At 41.9% G+C, this 25,964-nt stretch overlaps 1 protein-coding gene across 1 annotated transcript in view; it reads right to left on the bottom strand.

Moving 5' to 3' along the window:
* The window catches only part of LOC107999768 (uncharacterized), a 109,431-nt gene that overhangs the window by 30,942 nt on the left and 52,525 nt on the right, over window positions 1–25,964 (bottom strand). Inside the window, exon 2 of the mRNA XM_062086772.1 lies at window positions 7,467–7,570. Within this exon, the coding sequence (XP_061942756.1) occupies window positions 7,467–7,570 (104 nt within the window). The remainder of the gene's footprint in view (window positions 1–7,466; window positions 7,571–25,964) is intronic.

Here is a 25,964-nt window from a genome sequence, read left to right as displayed (position 1 = left end):
GGTCCCCCAATGGGTTGTTGTTGGCTTGCCAAACGGATATCGATATAAACCGCGCATTGATAAGACGCGACAGATACCGATCTACAACTCGTGAAACTGAAGCAGTCGTGTTACGCGCGTTGGCCGTCGTGGTCGCGTGTAGGTCGTGGAGGAAGGCGTGAGAGGAGGAGGAGGAGGAGGAGGGTATATTCCTCGAAACGCAGGTATTAATTAAAAGCTATGTTTCTATGGGCGAGATGATGATAATTATTACGCCCGAATTTCACGCCTCGACCCTCTCCCCCTGGACCATCGTCCAATTTATTATTCGAATCATTCAATCCCCTCCCGAAAGACACTCGATTCGATTCGTTGGACCGGTTCCGGATCTTAATTGAACGATTCGTCCGCCTTTTTTCCTCTCACCTCCCTCGGTATATATAATTGCTATTTATAGCATTTTATATGGTTATATAGCGTATATAGTTGGAAATCGATAGGACTATAATTTGATCCCTTAAACGTTGTAGACGCGTGTTCTGGATCGGCTGCGTCAGGGGATTATGGATTTGAAACGAGATTTCTTGCTTTCTATTTTACGGTTTATTCGAAATGATGTTGGAAGAAATTACAGGGTGTTTTATAATAATTTCGTGCTAATTTAATGCGGTGGGGGGACGTGACGAAATAACCAACGACCAAAGAATCGAAAATTTTTCTTTCTTTCTATTTCGTACGGTTCATCATTCAGCGTTGGAACTATCAACGGTGATATAATTAGGAGATCGCGGTTATAAGAAGAACGCCCATATGCTCCTTCGACCAATTAACGATTCGTAGAAAAGAAATACGTGATCCATCACTCGTGTCACTTGAACCATGCTATATAACGCAATACGTATCAGGAATTGTGTTAAATGTGCCACACACGTGATACGACGTGTTAAGTGTCACACCGATCGTACGGGAGGAGATAAATTAACAACGCTCTTCTCGAGCACGTTTTTTTCCCAGATCGATCGACACTCGCAGAAATTCGTTTGATCGCGAATCAAATCCAATATTTTTCAACAACGAATTTATTCGTCTCTCACAATTCGAAGATCGATCGGAGGATTTTATTTGATATCGTTGCCAATAAGAAATTCGGATAAAGCTCTCTCTCTGTTTCGTAACGAGAAAATCTCTATTTCCAATCTCACCGTTTGACACGCGTCAAACGTTTGTGCAAAGCGAATCCGTCTCTCCTCGACGACACTCGAACGCGAAATTACTCGTCATTTTTCGATTGGAAATATTGCAATCCTTCCCAATCGATCGAGGCAGATCGAGTATCATACTCATAATTGAACCTTTAGATTGGGATCGAAGCATTCTTTAAACGGCTCTCCCGCCATCCCTTAATAACTATAATTTATGATCCAGCCCGGTACGACGACTTTTCTTTCTCCTTAATTGATTTCACCAGATGGAGGGGATGTCGTGGAAACTGGTTACGCGTGAAACGTTTCGAATTAAGTTGAAATTTCACCGAGTCCGTATTTTTTCCCTTGCTTTTTTTTAATGCCAATAATAATTCGACGAGATGGCCGGTCGATGCGATTACGATCTTTCGGTGGAAAAGCGAGGAAAGATGGAAGATAATCGAATTACGATTTTTCATTAAACGATACGAGCGCGCCCTCTTGGATTAATTTCGTTTCGCCGGTGTTCCATCGAAAGTTGTGAAGAAGTAAGGAAAATAGAGATTGTCGATAGAATTAAAATCCTTTATTTAAAACGAGTTGTGCAACGATACAATATTTCCTTTCTAATACGTAATTATTAGAAGCTTTCTTTATGGCGAGTAAATGACGTAAATGATACTCGAATCGTTGTAATCCATGGATATTTTTGTACATGTAAGAATACGTAGAGAAATGATATGAGAATATATCATTTTGATTAATATATCACTTGTTATTGCTGGTAGCTAAAAATGTTTCAAACAAAAGTTGAACGGTTTCAAGGAGGGTGTAGTTGGATGTTATTGCCGTTTTCGTAAGTGTGAAGGATTTGCGAGAATCAACTCGTTGTTTTAAATAGGATCATACGTTTTTCAATGCGTCGATAGACGTGGCTCGACATTCTCTAAAAAAGTACTTACCACTTGTAGCAAAAAAACCATTAGTTAAGGAGATATTCAATTAAATTTAATTATTTCCTAGACTATAAGTTTTTTGCTGTAAGTGGTGTAGCACTTTCTTGTAGAGAATGTCGAGCTACATCAATTAATGAATTAAAATATATATAATCCCATTTGAAAGAACAATCTCGATCTTCAAAAGTTCTTTACGCTTTCACTTAGGAAAAAAGTAATGATAAATATTGAAATATTCTCCCTTTGGAACCATTCCATTCGATTTTTATTTGAAACATTTTTTAATATCGTGAAAAATAAACGAGTATTTCAAATAATAAATTAAATAATTTTTAATGTATTTTTAAATCTTTTAGGATCAAAAAAAGGGACAAAAAAATGCTCGATACTGTAAAAAAATGGCAGCCTTCATTATAAAAAAGTAAGTATCTAGATTTAAGGAAACTGTAAAAAATGTTTAAAACGTTAAAAAGCAGTCGTAAAAGATAAGTATGGAAACGATAAGTATCACGGTAAGTATCACGTTAAGTATGTGTAAAATTTAATTAAAAACTTTAATTTTAAAAAATATTAAAAAATTGATATGAACGATCTAGGATTATTCATACAAAGTCGAAAATTGGAGAAAAATTTCTTTTCTTTCTATAATTCCAAGAATTTGACGTCATTTCCAAGAAATTCCAAGAATTCGACGTCATTTCCAAGAACTGGCAAAATTCCAGGAAAAATTTCTCTAGCGACCTCCTGTCAACTTATGTTCTTCCGATACAAAGTCAAAATTTCGGCTAGCAAATTTTTAACCAAATTTTTAATTTTGCATTAGGAGAATATAATTTAACAGGGGGTAGCATAGGTTTTTTTTTTATTTTAGAATTCCAAAACAGAAATTTTTACCGATTTTTCGACTTTACTTGATTCTAAAAGATCGAGGATTGTGATGGGTCATCTAATTCTATCACCTTTAATATCTCGTTCATTTTCGTAATATTAAAAAAATGTTTCAGATAAAAGTTGGGTGGTTTCGAAAAGGGTATAATCTCACGTTATTAATTTTTTCCTAGGTGAATGCGTAGAGGACTTATGAAGGTCAACGTGGTTTTTCTAAATAAGATCATATATCTTTTATCGCATCAATAGATGCAGCTCGACATTCTCTATAAAAAAGTATTAAACCACATGTAGCGAAAAACTTATAGTTTAGGAAATAATTAAATTTAATCCGAATATGTCCTTAAACCAATAATTCTTTTATGTAAATGGCTCGATATTTTTTTGTACAGAATGCTACGCGACACCTATAGTCGAATCAAAAAAAGTATAAAATCCCGTTTAAAAAAAAGAAATTGCACCTTGCAAATCCTTAACGCAAAAAGGCGTAAAATCATAACCCTCTCGAAACCATTTCTTAATATTAAATTAAAAAACAAGAAAGATTACACAAGCGATAAACTTTACTCGAGAATGGACGTACAAGGATACACATAGAAAGTGTATAAAAGGAATACTTGTGTACAATTGATATCCCAAATTACCCTGTCATCCCCCTCCGTCTATGCAATTCCTCGATTCATTAATCGCATTAATCGCGTAATAATAATAATCGCAACAGCGGCGATGCAAAGTATCGTTCGTTACTTTATCCGTTAAATAAATACTTTGCCCGTTAAATAAATTGGAACGCGACCGGATACGGAATATTTTCCAAACCTCGTCCAGATTCCCTGATTCGATCCCATCGGTATGATGCGTCCGATGTTCCCTGTCGCTCACCGTGCGAGATGTCTGCCCCGCGGCCAGAACAGATACACGCATACGCGCTCGGAAACGATCGTTCCAGTTGAAAGAAAAAAGAGAAAAAAGAAAAAGAAATGGCGCACCGTCCCGTTTTCGAATTAATTTACGTACGGAACCTCTGATAAACACTCGATCTATTTTCATCCATCGCCGTTCGCGAAACGCGTTCTTCCCGAAGGGGAAAGTTTATTAAGTCGGCGTAAGTACACCGAAGATGGTTATCGTGGAAACTTGATCGAAGTTCGACCCCCTCAAACTCGATATTTTTCCTCCCCATTCGTTTTAACGGGTCCGTTTTGCGTCGTTTGCACCTATTTAATTAATTCGCCTCAATTAATCAACGGGAATTCAATTTTGCGGTCGTGCACATTTTTTTTAATGGGACGAGGACGTTCGCTGAATCGTTACGACATAACCCAACACGTACCGCCGTGGTAAGAAAAGGACGAGTTGAAATTCTCGCGCGAATAATGTAAAAGCGATTTCGTTTCCTTCTTCTTTTCTTGCTTTCTATCTCTTCTTACACTTTTCGAAGAATCGAACAACTCGAGACGATTTTTCCTACGTTCTCGAAATTATATTTGTGCGTAGAAAGAAAGAAAATTTGTTAAAATTATTCGTTATTCTTATTTTTCCCCTTCTTTTACTTGCTCTTCTCCTCTCTATCCTTCCCGAAATACAAGTAATCTCTCGCTCGAAAAATAACATTCCTAATTGCCTTTTATTACTACTCGTCAAACTCGGACTAACATGCCGAAGATCAATTTGAGATAAGAAAATCTGGCTATCTCGACGTTAAATCGTTCCGACAAGATCATACTTAAAGTAGTTAAAGAGCTTAGGAAAGCTTCTTCGTTCCTAAGCGATATTCCAAAAAAAGAAAAGAAAAGAAAACTAATCAAAAGCAAAAATAAACAAATATTCGTTCGAATCGAAAGCGATGTCGCCTCTCGAGTTATCGCGTCGAGACGGTAATGAGCACGAGTGAGCGAGTGCAAAGGGTTAATAATTTTGCCGATAAACGTTAAAGGGCAAGGGAACGACAGTTGGTTAGTATAACAGAAAATGGAAGGCACTCGATCCGTATCCGTTCACCTTTCGAAGAAATTACGCGACGAACCAAGCCGAGGGAACGTTGATCTATTACAGGCCCGGATCCAACGAAACGTTTGCTTAGCTAGCTGCCTCGTGTTATGTAGATTATGCAGTTATCGGATACTCTAATCTCGGGGGCACGTCATTCGATTCCTTGTGAACAGATAGAGAGAGGGAGAGAGAAATAATGTAAATTGGACATTGAATTTATCGCGGCTTACCTCTGATTTCTTCATTCCCCCGATCGAGATCGAGTTGAATTAATCGCGGCGAAAGTTTTACTCGAGCTTCGATCCCGAAGGATGATCGAAACGATCGGATTAAAATTTAGAAATATCCGACGATAATAAGCGTCCTTCTCATCTCTCATAGAGACATTTCTCCCCCCCTCTCTCTTCACTTTACGCGTATCTGGAACGCGCGTTCGCCACCCGATTTATCACGGCACCGATTGTCGAACGGGAGATAACTCAAACGGCAAACAACGTTTGCCGTTTCCATCCCGTCGTCGGAATAATACGCCGTCCGGTTACAGCACAGATGCATATATCCGCCCTATCTGGAGTTGATCTAGCTAGGGAAAAAAGGAGAATCACAAGGGATCGAATGGAGAATCGTTACATGAGTAATGGAGCTGTCCCATTCGAGACGCGTATCAATGGCGAGGAGGAGGAGGAGGTAATAATCCAGGAGCGCTATGATCGGGCCGTCAATGATCGGTGGCGCGCAGATACGCGGTCTCTATTAAAACGGAAATGAAAACTCGGCCGTCCACGCAGAGCGTCGGTGTATTCCGAGAAGTGGTAAGCAGATTCACGATACGGCTTTATTCGATATTTTCCATTCTCGATGGCTCTCGGCCCATGATTTTAATGAAACGTTCCTTAACGAGACGGGAAGCTGGCTCGAGCTGCCGTCATTCGCCACGCGTTCATTTCGATTCTAACTCGATTAGAGCATGTCCATTTCGTTCGTTATTCGTTAGATATCCGCTCGTATATTTCAATTCTTCTTCTTCTTATTCTCCTTCTCCTCTCCATTTCCCTCTGCGCGAGATCTGCGTGTGCGTGCGTGCGTGTTCCGTTGTTTGACGGTTGTGAAGGAGGGGGAGGCGGAGAGAGGAAGAGCAAGCTGGATCGCGTCGCTTACGCGTTTTACGCATTATCGCGATCTCGCGTCCATTTTGATTTCGCATCGCTGACGTCCCCCGAGTGGTTTATCGATCCGCTGCTCGAATCCCATTTCTCCAACGCTCTGGAATTATTACCCTGGAATTCGTGACGTTAAATCGAAATTATTGTTCGCTCGAGTGTGCAGCCGGAAATTTTAATCTCTCTCTTTCTTCACGAGGGAGACCTGTTCTGTCAGCCCGTTTGATCGAGGAGACGAGCTAGATCTCGCCCCTTTGAGCACCAGAAATTCTAATATCCGTATTTCAGTCATCTTCCACGGATCGTAAACTCGTGTCTCCCTCCTCCTCCTCCTCCTCCTCTTCTTAACCAATAATTAAAAGGTGTAAATCTCAAGTTGACACCTCGAAACGAATAATCGACGTATAAATAAACGAATAAATAAATAAATAGCTCCGCCGAGAGTGGAAATCACGATTGATCGAAGGGAAGGAAGCATCGATCCCCTTGGCTGGTGCTGATTTTTCCATTTCCCGGCCGCGTCGCGAAACGTTGACGGGATTAATCGGCCATTCGAAATGGTACGCGGAGAGTCGAGAGTGTATCAACCCCGCGATGGAACGAAGTTCCTTTTGTTCGGTACTAGTTACAGCGGTGTAAAAAAACCAAGGAAACAGGGAACGATAGTAGTTAAGGGCTAAACCTGTTTCTCAGCAGCTCTCAGTGCTCGCTCCTCTATTTCGTTCAAAACGTCATCGGGTTTAATTAAGGCCTCGAAAACGGCCCACTATTCGCCCACCTCCACTCGCGCAAATTTGCCTCTTTTCTATGCTCTTTTCTAACTACCACTCTTGCGTGGAACAACTGATGGGATAAAAAATTGGAACGTAAAAATTCCGAACAAACATTCCGATCTTCCAATTTCGGGAAGAAGCGGAATTGAAAGGGGAGGGAGAGAGAAAAAAAAGATTCCTGGAATCGTAATCGTTGGATTCGTGATCGTTGAAACGAAATCATTTATCCATGGAATTCACGGTGATCCATGGGTTGGGTAGAGATGAGGTATGTGTGTGTTTGTGCGTGTACGTGCGAGGCCTCGATCCTTTCTTCCCCGCTGGATTTCTGTAATTTAGATGGGCGCGATAGCGTATCACGCGATAGGAAGAGGAGGTGGAGGGAAGAGGAGGCGGTCGGCGTCGCGTGGCACTCGGCCACTTGGGTTTTCTTTCTCGTGGAATGCCTCTCGAACGTGTACGTCGGAGGCGTGTTACGGAGCGATTTTATCGAAAGGAAGAGCAACTTTTTCCTATGCTCGAAGCTTGACTTACCGAGCCGTAAAGAAGACCACAGGAATCCATGCACAGGTACAGGCAAGTCGCGACACCTTGGATCCTCAGTTGACCCCTGGACACGGATGTTCGTTGAAATATCGCTAGAAAGAAGAGAAATCGGTTAGAAAGGTGTCGTTCGAATATTCGTAACATTGCGATCGGTGAAACGGGGCTAAAGTTACTATTTTTCTATCGAAATATTGCTCGAGATCGAAGGATCTTTGCGACGTGGTGATAAAACGAAATCAAAATTCTATTTTCTATCGAAATATCGCCAGAAGAAATCGAAATCAGTTGGTGACGAAATTAAAGTTTCTATTCCCTATCGAAACAAAATTAGAAAAAGAATCGTTGCGACGAAACGAGGTTAAAGTTTTCTGTCGAAAGTATCGCTGGGGAAAATTCCGTGGACGATTATTACGCTCGAAAAGAATGTTCGTAATTGGTGAAACGAGGTTAAAGTTTCTATTTTTTCCCCGTGCGATCGAGTTTGTTTGGTTCGAGAAGAAATGGCCTTGGCCTTTTTTTCCACCACCACCGATTTCCCACCATCTGTTGACCGACCGAGCGGTCGATTTATCCACCGGATGTGTCGTGCATCGATTTATTCTTGCCTCTTTAGAGCGCAATCATTCCCGATCATTTTTGCTCGGCGCGCGGAGAAGTACAAAGTATAGCTCGTGTGCATTTTTCCCAACAAATTGCCAACAAAATCGGCCACCATCGAGAGCAGCAGTCCTTCGATACCGAGGGTATCGATTATGGGAATTGAAATACTCTAAGGGACGAGATCAAGTATAATCAAACGTTTTGCGGCTACGAGGCAGCATCATCGCCGCCTAGCTCCCGATAACATCGCAGCGACATGTCGCTAAATAATAATTGTACCTTCAATCCTCCCTTCCGGTCGTGGTTTACGATTACGTTTGATACGCGTGTTACATTGTAGGTAATTATTAACCGCATACCGGGCTCAAAAATAATTGTAATAATATTCCCGCCGGTACGAGCCGGTATGAGTTTGATTGAAGATCGATAATGAAGGAAAAGGGGATCTTGTGTGGCCGGTATACAAACGTGCAATTATCCTCAAATTGTATGTTGACAAAGCGTGCATTTTCGTGATATTTCTCTCTTCTAGCGCCTCTCGATCTCCTACTTTATGCACAGATCCGTGGTATCCGTGCGTGTTGCCAGAAAAATTATCAAACGAAAACGCAGAAAACGCACGTGTGAAATTCAAGATGCAAGCTCGAAACTGGGACCTAATCGTCACGAGTAATCGTCTGCGTGTATACCGATATACCGATTCTATTAGTGACCCGTGTATAATCGATGGAAGAAACACGGCGCGGTCGTAAATTAATAAGTAAGGCGCGAACAAGGGCCTACGTGTGAACGAGAAGAATAAACCAAAAGAAAGAGGGAGAAGGAGAAGAAAAAGAAGAACGATCGAACAAAAACCACTATTTTTTTCAGTAGCTGAAACCAGAGTATCGGTAATTTTACTTGCCGTTCCATTTTTTAATGAATCGGGAAAGACATCGTTGTAATCCATCACGTGCGTGCATGTAACATCGATACTAGAGCAATACGTACTCGGCGTTAAATCGCTTTCCTCCGCGTTTAACCATCGCATTGGGTGAATTAATTCGATATTCGAACAAACGAACCTTCGTCTCGCACATCAAAGGAGGCACCATTGCTGTCCATCCGCGACAAAACGAACGATTATCGAGCACGAGCCGTTCAAAAATCGTTAAATCGTGGTGGCACGAGCGCGGAAAAGAAAGACACCCGATATTCAAAGTCCGGTATCTCGTCTCATTACTCAATTCGCTTCTTTATTTTCCACCGTGAGCTTCCACCGAGGAGCGGCGGAGGGCGCTCGCGCTCCTTTATCGCACGCGATGCGTTTCCCTAACCGTCCGCCCTTATCTATTCCTGAGCCTCATTCTCAAGGTGAACGCGATACGCGATTCGACACGCGATCGCACAAGTGCGCGCAGCGTGATCCCAGCCACCTGTGCCCTGTAAATTTCACCACCGTGTAAACAGTACGACTCGCGTTTATTTCACGTCCCCCTTCTCTGTTCCTGTTTCCAACGTTCAACCGATCGAGTAAACCGTTTTCCTTTTTAACTCCCGCACTCGTGCGCACGCGCGTCGTTCCGCTCCACTCTGCGCGAATCACCGTCCGAGGAGAGAGAGAGAGAGAGAGAGAGAGAGAGAGAGAGAGAGAGAGAGAGAGAGAGAAGGAGGAATTCAGAAAGAAGAGGGACAGCGGCAGGACACGTCCAACGTAGGACGGGCCTGTAACGATGTCGCCAAGTGGCAATTTGTTAATGCAAATTGACAAGTCCCGAGTCGCGGTTCGAGAGAGTGAAAGAAGCCCTCTCGAACCCGTGTAATTTTTGTAATTCTCTTTGTCGCATCTTTGCCGCACCTTCGGTGGTCTTTTTTCCTTCTTTTCTTTTTTTTTTTTTCTTTATTCCCTTCAGACTCACGTGTCACCCGAGCGAACAGGGAGCGTATGCAAGATCGTGTTTACCTTCGAGCGTTTAAAAGACCCGTCGAGTCTCGTTAGCGTCCTCTTTAACGTTTCATTTCCACCTTGCAAATTCGTCATCGTGTACCAATTTATCTGTACACTTTGTCAGAAATTAATTATTTGCCTCTGGTGTGTACGCGTTGTTCACCGCTGAAAAAAAGTCTCGCAAGGAAGGAATGTCCGTTTGGATTAACGGGAACGAAGAAATTGCCTATTTTCACGCGCATTTTTTCCTTTCTAGCGTGATATTTACCTACACAATTTGCTAAAAATTAATCAATCGATACGTACACTGTTGAAAAGTCGGAGAAGACTAAATAAATCAATTAAATTAAATTCTATTCTTAGATTCTTATCGTAATTATATTTTAGAATTTTTACTGAAAATTTAAATTCGTTCGATTTCGATTCCTCGATTGAAAGCCAATTGATTATTTTCCACTTTTGCACACTCATATACACCGCGGCTATTTAATATTTATAGAGCAGATTGACTTGAAATCATAATCTACATTATCTATATTTTTGTACGATTAAACATTTTTTTTATCACTATATTTTGATAATTTAAATATATATATGTACGATTTTATACAATAAATGTTCTAACGCGCTGAATGCTTTTGTTCATCGGAGACGGGGGAGACGAGGACGGACAATTCTCTGGAAATTGCGCAATCCCGGATGAAATGCCGAATCCACCGTCACTTGTTCCGTCCCGTGTTCCACGAGCGTGGAAACTGGAATCCAGCGTTAAATCACGATATCAAAAGAACCGCGGAAAGGAAGGCCATTAATTAAAAATGGAACGTTAACCAGAGAGACCTATCCCGGGTGCGTATTAAAATCCAATCTCGATGCTCCCGCTTCGTCTAGCAAAATTTAATTAGCATAACGTGTCGACCGTGCTCGACGCGCAATAATAACACGGGGTAAACGTTCCAATCTTCGCCAACTGATTTTTTAATTGTTCCGATAATAATATTGTAAAATTGGTGGACGCCATGAGAGGAGTGGGGGGAAAAAAGAAGAGGAGAGAAAGAGAGAGAGAGGATTGAAATTCTTAATTAACCGAATAACGAAATCTTAAAATATACGAAACGGAATTTGCAAATTGCAATTCTGGTTGGCAGGAATCGATTGGCGGATATTTTAAAAGGATCGCCGTACAGGAATCGCAAGGTTTAATTTATGGACCTGCGATTATTAGATTTTTTTGTAAAAATTATTCTCGAGATTGCCGGTAATTTTCAGAATTAACAGAATCGCTGCTCTTTTCTTTCTTTTTTTTTTTTTTTTCCCCTTATATATTCGTTCGTCGAATCGAAGGAAATGACACGTTTTTTTCTCCGTTCTGCTCTAAAATACGTTATGGTTAAGTGGTTTCGTGGCTGGATCGTAACGAAGCCTTCTTCTTTTTCTCGAAGCTCTCGCCGAGAAACGAGGAGGAGGGCATCGTTCCCAAGGGAACGGTTAATTAAGAAACTACCCGTTTCGAGGTTGGAAATTGAACTACCGTTTCATCGCACCTTCCCGAGAAATCGAGGATGAGCGTCGTCTTTTCTCGCGGGACGCGTTGCTGGAAACGCGATGGCTTGAAATAAGGGATAAACGAGAAGAAAGAAAGGAAAGAAAGAAAGAAAGAAAGAAAGAAATTGCAGAGATTGCAGCTCGTGATTGCATAAACGGCATTATTGATGACTTGACACGGTAACGGGTATTATTGACGTCGAGGTGGAGCAGGATTATTAATGATGCGACTACCTAGACGGTATGAATTTGTCATTCACGAGAAATCGATGGAATTCTAAAATTATTCCCTTCGAGGATGGGCTAAAAAATGGGCTATTTGTAAGAGATATTTATGACCGAGAAAAAAAAAAGAAAAAAAGAAAAGAAAAGAGAAATTTTCACCGGCGCATGCACGAGATGTGATACGGAAATAAATTTAATTTTTATTCGATCCTTGTTAAAAGAGGCGAATGCCTTCTCGTATCGAAAGCGAAAATACTCTGTAATTATCGAAATTACGCCCGTTTTCCAGTTTTTTTTTTTTTTCTTTTTTGAGAAATTTCCTCGTCCAATCCATGCCCCGGGTGGATAAATAATCTTATCTAATAACTCGATGGCTCCATCGATCGAGGATGCGGAATGGCTAAAAAAAAGAAAAAAAAGGAGGGGGGGCGAGGCCAAGATTAAGCAGCTTTCTCTCGCAGGGGCGCGAGAATTAAGACTATGTCGTTCTAAAGCGCCGAATAGAAGGATTAAAAGGCGACGATGCAATTTATCTTGCTTGTCACTCCTTTCCTTCGTAGTTGCAAACTTGTGGAGCGATGTTGATGAGGAATGGGCAACGAGCCCGACGTTTTCATCACAGTTTTCGCTCATCGTAGCAATAATTATACTTCCTATATACTTCCTATATACATCCGTGTGTATCGCAGATAAAAGAATAATAATAACGTCGCGACAATTCTGGCACGCCGAGTTTCTGTCCACCGATGAAATATTTATGAATCGTAGCCAACGAGAGAGAGGGAGAGAGCTGGCTGACTCAGCGCGCGTTGCCCCGCGATTAATTCAATTTCGCCCTGATTTCATCTCGATGTACGTAAAAAAATAAAAAAAAAACGCGCGAGATCATGATTAATCCCCGCGGGTTGGAGAAAAACTGGTAGCCGATATTATTCGTAATTTCGCGAATTACGAGTCGTCCACAAGATGCTGGATATTCTTTTTCTTTTTTTTCCCCCTTTCTTTCTTTCTTTTTGCGCTAAAAATTATTATTACCTCGGGTATAAACGCGACGAAAGTGCAAAGGGTATATATGTATGTATATATATATATATTCCCTTTTTGGTTCGTTTATCGGCTAAGCGCGAATGATGAATTTTAATGAATTATTTAACGAAAATTGTTCCTCGGTCGGTAATTTAAATCGTAAAAGAACGTATAGCGTGTAATGGGAATTTTTCGTAATGAGATATAAACGAACGAAACGGAAGGGGAAGAATATAATAGATATATGATAGAGCGCGAAAAGTGAAGGAGAGAGAGAAGAAAAAACGAAAACCGTCGTGAATTTCGAAATTATAATATCTCGTAAAATTGATTCCTCTCGAGCCCCATGTTCGCCGTAGAGAACGCAAGTAGGAAGAATCCAGGACCCCACAACGGGTTACCGACGCTTGGTTCACGATAATTGACCGTTCAATAAATCTATCGGTAAAGATGGAAACAAATCGTAACACGTACAAATTGCTCGTATAGAATGCTTTATGGTTTATCTCGTAACTCTGGTGGATAATAATAGAGCGTCTCGCGTACATTCAGCCATCAATAATTCTAATTTAAAGTGTCGAGAGGTGGTCGAGGTTTAATCAACTTCTTGCCTGTCTGATCGGCGAATTGGACGGAGCGAATCGTATTCACGAGGGAATTTTTCTAATGTAGGGAAGAACGGGTAGCGGCAGGCTGTTCCATTAGGTCGGCCTCGCGGGTGATTGCAATTTGTTAGGCAATCAACTTCAATTGAATGACCGTTCAATGCTTAAACATAAACATTTTATTACATTCCTCGTCGTGTTTATGAATTGTAATTGCACGTATGCGGAAAGGAAAGTATAAACACTTTACTTTCCCTTAAGATTCGCTTCGCGTGTCTTGTTATTATAACTCTTGCTCGATACGATTGTTATTACGGAAACGAGACATGTGTATCGAGTTGTTTCTCGATACGTCCCCGTCGAACGCTGCGTGAAACCATTTATCCAATTTCTTGATGCGCGGACGACCATCGACACACACACACACGCGCGCGCGCATGCGCGAGAGAAGCAACAAGAATCTTGCGAGTACCTTGGCCGATGCTTCGTCTCGATAATCGGTCGGGAGGCGAGGTGACACGTCCTCGTCGTTACAGGCGAGAATCGGCGAGGAGCGCGCCAAGAAATCAATTAGAACGTTCGTTAAAGCTGCAGGTCATTAACGATGCGTCGAAACCCGTGACTAATCCTCACGGTTCATCGCGACAACGTGACACGCTCATCATTTCGCCACCATCTTGAATTATCGGAAGGATAGACGGGACGTCTAATTATCAATCACCGTACTAATGACGCGGTTGATTTACTCGAAAAAATATTCGCATATATAATATTTTACCAACAATTTTACAAGTATATTTTATATATATATATTGGTGAAATATTGAGAGATGCACAAACTTTGCACAAACTTCGTTTTACGATATAATGTTCACGATATCTTGGCGATAAATTTTTGGATATCCATCATTTCGCCACCATTGAATTATCGAAAGGATAGACGGGGCGTCTAATTATCAATCACCTAATGACGCGGTTGATTAACTCGAGAAAATGTTTACGCACAAATGCAATTGTAAAATTATTGGTAAGGTATAGAGAGATGTTGCGCAAACTTCGTTTTACGATATAATGTTCACGATGTTGGCGAGAAATTTTTGGATATTCATAAACTTTTTGAATATCTCTCCCTGAGATATGAAACAGAGGAAAGAAGAACAGAGATAGCGAGGATCTTGGATGGACACGGAAAAAAGTATATATAAAAAAAAAAAAAGGTTATGAAACCTTGAAGAAGAGGAAAAAAATTCGAAAACGAGTTTTGGAACAATGTCGAGGAATACAGGAAGAGATTCATCAATATGAAAGGTGGGTGAAAGAGCGGGTTTTCAACACAGGTGAGATAACTCGAGTTGGTGGAAAGGCGAGATCGAAATCGATCGATTTACGATGTTCCGATGCGACACGTGATTATCACCTTCTAATTTCAGCGGTCGGAGAGACGGTTATAATTACACCGGAATCTCGTATCCGATCCCAGGGGGGAAAAAATGTGATCCGAGAAGTCTTTAATCTACTTTTTCCGGGCCGCGAGAGAAGAATCTCAAAGAATACCGCGATTAGCATAAGGAAATTTACAACTGAGGATTACTTAATCCTCGAAACTTCATCGTTGTCCCGATAATTCTCCTTTGGTCTCGCTTTAATTAAACGACACATACACGAGTGGAAGGGATAATTAGAATTTATTGGCTCTTTTTTTTTTTTTTTTTAGGAAACTTGGTTAACTGGTAATCGATTCCATCGATTCCAAGAAAGATGTATTGGTGTTTTGATCGTTAGTCTTTCAAATCTTGAAAAATTTCTAAGATCGAAGAATTATTGAGCGGATTTTATTTATTTATTTATTTATTTATTTTTTTTAGATATATTTGCCAATCGTCCGTAACTTCAATTTTTTCAATTGATTCGTATAAAATTCCGATGGATCGAATCGAACGTGCATATTAATTTATTAAGAATCGTAAGAAATTAACGTTTTAAAATTACTAGGTTGTGGTAGGTATTCAATCTTCGAGGCAAAACTATGAATACGAATTTATGTTTTTATCGTTGTTCAATTAGTGCTTAATAATTGCTATCGCTATGTTATTAAACTAATATAATATTGTTAATTACGCGTGATACGATACGCTTTCCGTTTCAAAAATTTAAACTCTCCTATCTTTTAACGTTTTAAATCGAAAAAAAAAAAGAAAAGAAAAGAACCGAGTGCCAATTATTTATACCAATTAAGCGATATTAACGAAGTTATGTATTCTTATTACATTTTTGTTGCAATTATAAAGCTATTAATATTTGATTGACAAGGGCACGTTACGTTATACGCGTGGATTATTATGTATATTACGCGTGTAAAAGTAAACCGAAAAGTTAAAACTAAAAGGATCAAAGAAGATAAAATTAATCAGTTATGCAAATCATCTTCGTGTTTTATGTTCTACAGCTTCCATCGAGCAATTTTCGTTACTTTTGTATTTCCACGTTTAACACATTTCGAACGGACGAAAACTTTACCCGAACAAATATTCTAACAGTTATGCTTTAATGTATTGAAACACACTCTAAATATCCTCCACCGTAATTTTACCTTCCAAACATCAAAACCAAACAGTCAGTCCAACACCTACACCCTACCCTACGTCCAAATACTCCAAGATTAAACATCCTTATCAAACACTCGACGCCCCAAAAAAAGGTGTGCAGGTGAAACAATACATCTTGAATTCAAACACTCGAGAACCTTGTTCGAGAACCATCCTCGAAAAAAACGCTTCGAGCAACTCCCTGTTAAACTCGAATCAGTTGTTCAACCGAGATCCGCCTCGTTCTCGCCTAAAGATGGACCGATTTTAAAAAAATAACCTCTCCGTCGTTCTCTCGTCTCCGCTATCGAAAAAACTGAATCCGAAGAGATAAGGACGAGATGTAGAGGGCGATCCCGTCGTGCAAAATGTCTCCGTCCAAGAATATATACATATATGACGTCCGTCCGATTTCCGACAGCGTCGCGACATGTAGGTCGCAGCCTATGAAAAACGACCACGTGACGACCATGGAGCCACCACGCGGAGAAAGCTCTCTATCACGCGAGAGAAAAACCAGGCAATTGGTTCGTTGCGAGTGAACCATAAATATTGGCTCGCGCCAAACGACTTCGATCGAAGGGAATAGTAGAGATGGTGAAAAAGTTGTGCGCGATACGTCGTTCGTTTGACAGGAAAACGCTCAATTTCTCTCATGCAATATTCATCGACCGCTGTTATTGCCATCGAGAAGCGGCGGTAATGACCGATGATGATGCTCGAGCCTTCTTGTTCACGTTAGACATATTGCGTACGTATATATACATGTATATATGTACTTCGCTTCTCTATTCGAGTTGTTTGAATATCCACGTTACGTAGATTCGTTTCGAGGTTCGTGTCGCGTTGCTCGACTCGAAATTGTTTGGAGTAACGTCGCTTCGAGTGATGCATACGATACGTCTACTAATGGAAAGGTATACTAACAAGCAACCGTTCGGTTCGAAATGGAAACGTATATATAATTGCATCGAAGTGGTTGTGTATGTATAAATGTCAATTATAATTATAAATGTAGTAAACGCGATATGTATTTGACGTACGAGTACGAGGTTGGATAAACGATGTGTGTATAAATATAGATATGGATAAATATTTGATTTAAACGTTTTCGGTTTTATCATTCGGCTCGAGAAAATCGAGTTGGCGAATATCGTAAGAGTTGTATCGAGCAACGACCGTGTTCTCGCGTTACGCGGCCGGAAACTCAATGTGCTCGATTGAAATTGACGAATGCTCGGTTTACCCGTGTTTTATCCGTCTGATTTATCGCGTTTCTGCGGCGATCGGATCTCGATGTACCTCGTTACATCGGCGCATTGTCGCGCCAACTTTCTTGTTCGGCAGCGATGAGATTCATCGCACGATACCGTGTAGAATATTGGCCAGGGAACGATGGCCAATTTGACGAGAAGTTTTTACGGAGATTGATTTGCCGACTGTGTCGAAGTATATAATCGCGCGAAGATTGCTTGCCATCTGTTGATGTTCGATTGTTACTTTTCCATGGGTGTGGGTCCAATGTAATCGACTTTGATGTCTCTTGAATGGGAAGTCCAACCTTTTACGAGCTTTTTCTCCCCGCGAACTCTCTGCTCACCAGACAATGGCCTGTTGTTTCGAACGAGGTAATTTATTTCAGCAGTATTTGTCTCTAATCTCTGAAGGAGAATCGGACGACGTGGAACGACGTCGAAAATTATATTTAATTAAAAAAAAAGGGACAGGAAGATCTACACGTTTGATTGGTATAGATTTGTTAAACGCGATCTAGAACTCGCTACTATTCGCCATTAGTTACAATTGAAAACGCCTCTTGAGCAATGTCATTGAGGATACCTATTTTAAGATACCTTTAACATACGTATCATTACGTCTAACAGCCACCCATTATTAGATATAACCTTTCCTCGTGTCGCTTTTCAGTTCCGTCATTGTAGAGGAGAGTCTTTAAGTTCACGAGGTCGACGAACCCATTTCCTTTCCTTATTTTGTAGAATAGAGTATCGAAATACGCGCGCGTATTTAGTATTCGTATTCTCTCCCGTCCAAAATCACGCGTTCGCTATATATATGCGTAAATTAACATAAATTTCGTAATTGGGAGAAACACTTCTCCTTCCTCCGAGTTGTCGATTTCGCAGAAATTCGAAAAAGCGGAAAGAAAAATTTCTCTCTCTCTCTCTCTCTCGTGCAATATTCGTCGAGGCGATTATTATTATTACATCGTATATCGAGAGTCGAATGTGGTAATTACCAACGAAGCTCGGGAATGAACGATCGTTGATGGCGTGTCGTGTAAATTACGAATATACATATACTTATATATATATATGTATATATATATATCGTGGGCCACGGAGATACGACGGGACACGAGCGTAACTGTATCGAGGCACGAGGAATCGATCGTCGCCCGATATCCTTCCCCCTTTTTTCTTTTCCTTTTCGCCTTTCTCTCCTCGCGCTCCTTTCCAACCCCCTTCACACGCTCCACACCTCCTCTCCCCTTTCCGCCCATCATTTTTTTTCTTTTTCCCGGTAGCGGCCGACACGCACGCCCTTCCTCCTTTTCTTTCTTTTTCTCCTCTCTCTCTCTCTCTCTCTCTCCTTTTTTTCGTCGCGCTTTTTCTCTTCTTCGTTTTTTCGCGTGTAACCTCGCGTCGATGATGTCGAGGAAGAAGGAGAGAATGGTTAATCGGTGTACTCTTTTTGAATAAAGAGCGCGTTTACCGACGATTACACGACGAGATTATTTGTCGTACGAGAATCGGCGGGGTTTTAATCCTCGTTATTTGTCCCTCGGTACGAATAATGTGAAGGCAAGCGCGCGTAAACGAGCGTATTATAATAAAATCGTATAATAAAATTCTTATATCGAAAACGAATGTAGAATTACGTTGGAAGGGGAATTTCAACGGGGAATGATTTACAAGTTTTACGTAAGTTTTTATAGAAACGAGTTAGAAAGTATTCTAGAACGTCGGGTATGAAAAATTTCTCTTCTCCGAGAGATAAGAGAAACGCGTACGAAAAGAAGAAGAAGAAGAAAAAAGAAAAATTGTCCAATCGAAATTATTTATCCTAGAATTGGTCGAGGTGTACGGAATTATTGTAACTTTGCAATCCCAAACGGTAGTGGTAGTAACGTCGCCGATCGATGGTAGCGAAGATAATGTTGAGAGTGCGATTTGTTGGCTCTGGGTAAACAATTCTTTTTTCCTTCTTTCCTTCTTCTTTTCTTTTTTTTTTTTTTATTTTTTTGCGAAACACAGTCATTCAAATTTGCTCTCGAGAATCTCTGTTTGCTTTCCCGTTCGGCAAATATTTGCACGATTTTATTCTCGTAGAAGCAAAAACCTCGGCGAAACGACACGATTGATCGCGTCGAGCTTTCCGATTCTCAAAATCGAAATTTCTGAAAAACATTCTCGTTCCAAAAACTTTCTTAAATCTCAGCATTCTCGAGGAAAGGGAGTAGCCGTTCCGTTATATTTCGCCATCGCGCCATTTGTTGCGTCAATCGGTCTCTCCAAGACGAGGACGAGAACGAAAGGAACTTCGCCACGGAGGTTAAGTTCAAACTAATGAAGTTGAAACCACGACCCGCGAGTTAATTTCAAACCGTGACGTAACGAACGAAGTTCAAATCCCAGCCCATTAACGCCACTTCCTTCCCCCGTTTTAAAACGTGTCGCGCGCGTGCTGCGCGACTCGATACACGTATTTCGCCTCGTCGTGCGCTACGTGACGATATATACCCGCGCATATAATCCGACCTTGCCGTTCCTCCACTCGAACGAACGCGCATTCTTTTACGAACACGTGCGACGCGTGCGAAACCGTGCGAATCTTTCCACCCTCGCGTCACACCCAGAATTAATCCCCCCCCAATTCTCGAAAACGTCCGCATCCACAATTAACAAAACATTCCATACCGGCGCTTGATTGAACCGGAAGTGGCGAGCCTCTCTAATAAAAGACCAAGATACGATCGTTCACGATCGATCGAAAGAGAAACAGGAGTTGCTCACGTTTCAGAGCGAGGGACGACGACTCCTCTGTAGGTAGATAGGTAGGTAGGTAGGTAGGTAGGTAGATAGGTAGGTAGGTAGATAGATAGGTAGGTACGCACCGTGCGTATTCTCGTCCTTTTCCTCTCTTCCTATATAGCGGTTACAGGTTACACGCAGGGAGGGAGGGAGAGATCGGAACCGATGAAAGAACGAATCCGTGGGATTTATTACGCGGCCGGATGAAATTTATGCCCATCTGATTAAATTCCAAACGTCGCGCGCGCTTAAATCTACTCCCCGAGGGGGAGGCGAGGGGAGGAGGGAATATCTACGGGGCAAATTAGCGCCGATCCAGCCCCGGCTTAAGTGGAAACTAAAAACTTTAACGAGGACAAATAACTGGAAGGCTTGATGCATAGCGGTTAGACTCGTTACTCATCTCGCCGCGTTTAAATCCTCGGAGCGGCCGTCAGCCACACGGGGAATTCTTCCTCCTCCTCCTCCTCCTATCTCCACCGGGGATTGAATGACGCGCGATTCAACGACGCGTTTGAAAAAGGAAGCTTGCCTGAATTTCATTTTTCTACGGCCTTGTCGTCCGTCGTCGTTCCCCCCTCGCGTCATCGAGGGGAGAAGAAAGGGAGGAACGATCGAGGAAAATTAAAAGTATTGTTGCGTCAGAGATTACCGTGGATCAAAGGGAATGATTTCGAGGAACGAGAATCGATTCGAGAAATGTTTCTTTTAAATTATTTGGAGAGAGATATTCGTTCGCTGACTGCAAGGCTTTATTTTTCCACGTTTCTCTTTTGTGTGTGCGCGCGTTCCTTTCTTCTCGAACGCTCGATCTTTCCACGAAAAAGTTAGGTGGAAAAAGTTATGCGAACCGAACCGACGCTAAAAATGGGCGGATCGTTTCAAACGGAGTAAATAATCGTCGTCGTTATTATTTCGAGCAATTAAAATTTACGAGAGATGAAAATTTATATTTCTTTCGAAAGAAGGGGAGAAAGGGAAGAAAAGAAAGGAAAAGAAAAGAAAAAGAGAAAGAAAACCGCGCTCTATGCTTGGAAATTTTCCTCGAACATTTCCACAAATCGGTCAAGGGGAGGGGGGTACGGTGTGTTTGGAAAGAAAATAAGATGGCGAGAGTCGACAAAGGGTGAAAGAACAGAAAAAGAACGGCGGAATAATATACAGAGATGCGGGGACGACGAGGAGGAGGGAAGTCGGAACAGGTGCAAAATCGGCCGGGGCCCGGCGCACTTCCGACGATCCCCGTTTATTTTCCGTGTCGGCCGGTTTATTGAAGGAATGCGGCGAGGAGGAGAAATTCGTGAGATCGTTTACATCTGCCAGACACGGCCGTCCCGCAAACATTTTGAGAGCTTTTTAATGCTCGAAGCATCGTAAAATCCTATTAACTTCACGCCCGCTCCGACGTCAATATGGATGCATTAAATATTTACACGAAACGCCACCTCGTTAATCCCCTATTCTCTCTCTCTCTCTTTTTTTTATAATTTTATCACACGCGTTTCAGAATCGTTTATCCCCTTCCCCTCTTGATAAATTCATTCTGACTCTCATTTTTTTCTTTATATATATACATATAAAATCATCCTTAAAATCGGCACAAGCGATAAGTTAACGAGGAAGAGGGATAAGTCTCGCGGGACGAGCAATTTAATCGCCTCGTACTTTCGTACCTCGTTCGAGGCCAACGAGAGAATAGAACGATAGAGAGTTCTTCTCGAAAGAGGACGAAGGCGCACGTGGGGCATCGAGATAAATTACATCGAGATACATTTCGCGTACGGCGGCAAATGAGTAACGAGTGTCACGAGGAGGAGGGCAGTAACCCTTGGTTATGTCACGAGAGTAGGATCGTGCCTCCTCCTCCTCCTCCTCCTCCTCCTGCTCGTGGCTCGTACACCGAAATAGAAGGCTGTTGACGGCCCCGAGCGCCACGATGGACCGTCCCCCTTTTCGCGTGTCGCCGTTTAACCCCTTAAACGTGCTCGGCCCGCCCCAAACCGGAGGAGAAGGAACGAGTTTTTATTTCCGGTTCGTGACACCGATCCTTTTTACGGTTGTTATATTGCCACGATTCGCATCGCGGTGAATCGCAGTGTCGCGAACGAGCTGAATCGTTTGAATTGTTTCCAACGGCTCTTCCACTCGAGGAGCTCTCGGGTAAAACGAGACGCGTCCTCGTTCGCGTGCCGATCTCTTCAATTTTAGAATTCGCTCCTCGACCATTTTGCTTTTGCGCAATTCGCTGCACCGATTCTTATCGTTAATATACGTCGGCCGGAGCGAAACAATTTTTCGCTCCCTATTTCTCATCCGTATTAATCTCGAGGAACGCTCTTCTTCGTCCAGTTGTCTTTTCTCTCTCTCTAAAAAATACGATTCGTCGCAACGATATTCGAGGCGAATTGTTGTAATTAAGCGTAATTAAAAATTCCGAGATAATTTGTCCGACATAAATATCGTGGCGTTATAGCGGATCATTATCTGTAACAGTATCCCTCGTAACACAAGTATCTGGACGTAATTGGTAGTTGTCCACGAAACGGAGCCTCGTTTTCGCGCGCTTAAATTCTCGAAGGACGGAAGAAAGGGAGGGGGGAAAAAATAGAAATGGAAGAACGTAGCAGGTTCCAGGTACGTGCTTGGGCTTCCAAATCGGATAAAGACCCCTTTCATCGGCCGATCCAGAAGACGGAAACTGAGGTCGAAAATTGGAAGTGCGCCAGTGTTCGGTGGAACTAATTGAATCGTAATCCCGACGATCCGAGGAATTTATTTTTCTCGGGGAGGGAGATGATAAATACGCGAGTGAACGGGACGGAGAGATCGATCGGAGATCGAAGGAACGAGCATCTCGGACGCGAATCTAAACTCGGTGTGGAAAAAATTCAAGAGCGAAGGTCGAAAGTTGGACGCACGCTGGATGCAACGCGGTGGACGTGGAGGACCGGCGCGGCGATAAATCCTCCTGTTCCTGTTCGTTTTGCCGGGGTAATTTGTGCCACTAAGTGGCCACTGGCTGGCATAATTCTTCGGGTGGATGCCTGTAGGAACAACGACACCGTGAAACACGGATACCTTTTTATGTAAATTCGACGCCCCGAGGAGGTCGGCACCCGTATATAACGTACGGAAGCCACCGGCTCCAAAAGTGTTCGAGAAAACGGTTCCACGACGAGAGAGAAGATTTCCTTCCTCTGTTAGAAACACGGTTTTAGAAATATCGGATCGAGTTCGATCCAGTTAAAAATTTCTCGACCAACAGAATTTTCTTCCCACCAATGTTTCGCGGACGGATACCTACTTGTTTTATTAACAAGTTGTGAAAAAAAAGAAAGGTATACACATATATCTTCCTTGTTATTGGATTATTTTAACGACATCTATGAATACTCGAATACGCGAATACCCAATTAACTTTTCCCCTTCTATTTTCGCTGTTCGCTCTAATCTTCCAGAGATACAACTTCATTTCGACGTAATATTATCGGCCGCGTTAAAAATATTTCTACTAATTAGACGCGTTCAAGCCTTTAAAAAGATCTTGGATGAGTCTATAAACTTGATCGGTCCATAAACTTGGACGCTTCACGGTTGGAAATCCTCGGGGAATGCGGGGATTTCCCCCGCGGGAATGGGGATAATTACTTTTTAAACGACTTAAAGTGTAATGAAAATCAACCTCCTAGTTCCTTACTTATATTACTTTCATAAAAAGGAAAACGAGCTTAAACTTTTCTAAAATATTTCGTCACATAAATAACGATCCGTTATTTATACATGTATACGTAAAACACACTTTTACACCGGTCTTCCCACAACGAGATCCACGAAAAAGAGAGACGACCGACCACCTATATATATATATATATATATATATATATATATATATTCCGCGAGAGAAAGTACGATATTTAAAAAAATTTGGTTAAGGGGAAGGGAAATTACAAGGCACGTTTCCGAGCTTGATTCACGGGACGTTTCTCAACGGGGTACAAGGGAGGTTCGCGCGAACCTAGGATCCCCTCGACTCGATATTAATTCCCGTCTGCGTTGTTTCCACGAGGGATCCTCCTCCCCCGGATTCTAATTTCGGTGTCTTTATTCCCCTAGGCCGGCCTCCTCCCTCCGGGCCCAACAAGCGGCTCGATCGATCTTTTTGTCTTTTCGGTGTATTAATCTTGGCCGGGCGTCAAGACCGCCCGCCGGCATCCAGAATCGTAAATTCACGTTTCAAGGAAGGAATAAGATGTTTGGAATTTTTATAGATTCCCGCCCGCGATCCTACGACAATACCATATTTCCCCTTGTGCACGACGACCCCTTTCGACCCCTCCCCACGGATTTACATAAACCCGCGTCCTTTCCATCGCGACGCCGTATTCGCTAAAAGATCGCCCCTTCTCCTTTGTCCATCCATCGAGATTGCCAATTTTTGCCGGTTAATATGGTTGTTGGTTCTTTCGATCTCAAGCCGAGATAAGTCGTGGATCGATATGCATCTTCGCACGCGGAAATAAATCGATTAATTTTATTAAAATCGCTCGACACGTTGGTTAACAGGAGCCCGTCCAAACACCTCGAATGCTCGCTCGCGATTGATCTCCGTGGAACGGCGCGCCATTTGTAAACATTCGACGATACGACTCTATTATAGTCCCGTTTATATCCTCGTTCATTTTCATAACATTGAATTATCAATGTGCGTGTACAATATATATATATTTTTAAACGAATAATTTTAACGACTTGTTCAAAAATGGGATTAAAAAGAAGCCCCTTCCGATGTTGCTTTTGTTTTTTATTCTGATTTGTTCGTTGATTTTTACCAAATACGAGTAGATGTAAATTAAACGAGAGTTAATAAACTGAGGAGGAGGGGGAGAAAGGGAAAAGTTAATCGCGTAAGCTCGTAAAACACACTTTACGTTTTACATTTTACATTACACTTCGATCATAGCGATAAATTTAATCTCGCTCGTTCATTTTAATATAAAATCCAATTATCCAGCGGAAGGGAAGTCGGTTATAAATACCGGTATCGGTATTATCGGAATTATTCCGTTTTTGAAGGGTAATCTTTACGAATTCGTAGGAAATTCGCGCGATTTATCTTTCGTCGAGTCCACGATTCTTGGTCCAATTCTTGATCGAGTTTCTCACCTGTTGCTGAAACACTTTCCGCGGGGGAACAAGAAGAGGAGGAAGGAGAAGTTGCGTGTTAAAAATCGCGAAACGGCCATCCATCTTCGGAATCTTCACCCCCATTTCCCTGGTTCCCTGGCCGAGAATAACTCGTTCCACGCCGTACGATAAATCTTCCTCCCGTTAGCCGATCCGAGAGCGCGGAGACGACAGGAAAAAAAGAAAGAAGGAAAGAAAGAGAAAAAATAAAAGGGATCGAGGTTTATATTTCCCGAACGGGATGGGGCGCAGAGGCGTGGTGGAGGAAGGGAGTCGAGTTAGATGGCTATCGTTCAATTGCGCGTGATTCGATGCATCGAGTATCGAGAATCGCCGATTATTAATGCGAATAGAAGGTGCGGAGAGTAAAGCTTTACTTTAAAGTTTCACTTTAATTTTCTTCTGTCAATTAAATTAATCGAATTTGATCGCTTTCGTTTGTTTTCTTTCTTTCTCCTTCACGCGCGTATTTCATTCGAATACGACGCGCATCGTCGCCTCTTAATTTCGTGCGAAGAGGAAAAAAGAATAATGGTCGAAATTCGGAGGATGGATGTTTGAAGCATCGAAAACCGGTGCCTCCTTATCTCGTGAAATTTGATACACTTGTTAAAAAACTTAAACGATTACAAGTAATTCTACACTATAATTTCGGCCGTATAAATCTGCGCAAATCGATTTACATTTTACGGAACTACCGATCAAACTTATCGACCCGTGATGTTTTCTTTACGAAT

The sequence above is a fragment of the Apis cerana genome, linkage group LG16 (genome assembly GCF_029169275.1).
Source record: "Apis cerana isolate GH-2021 linkage group LG16, AcerK_1.0, whole genome shotgun sequence".
In the NCBI taxonomy this organism is placed as follows: Eukaryota; Metazoa; Arthropoda; class Insecta; order Hymenoptera; family Apidae; genus Apis; species Apis cerana.
The sequence above is the reverse complement of the archived record's forward strand: the minus strand, read 5'-3'. Positions and strand labels throughout refer to the sequence as shown.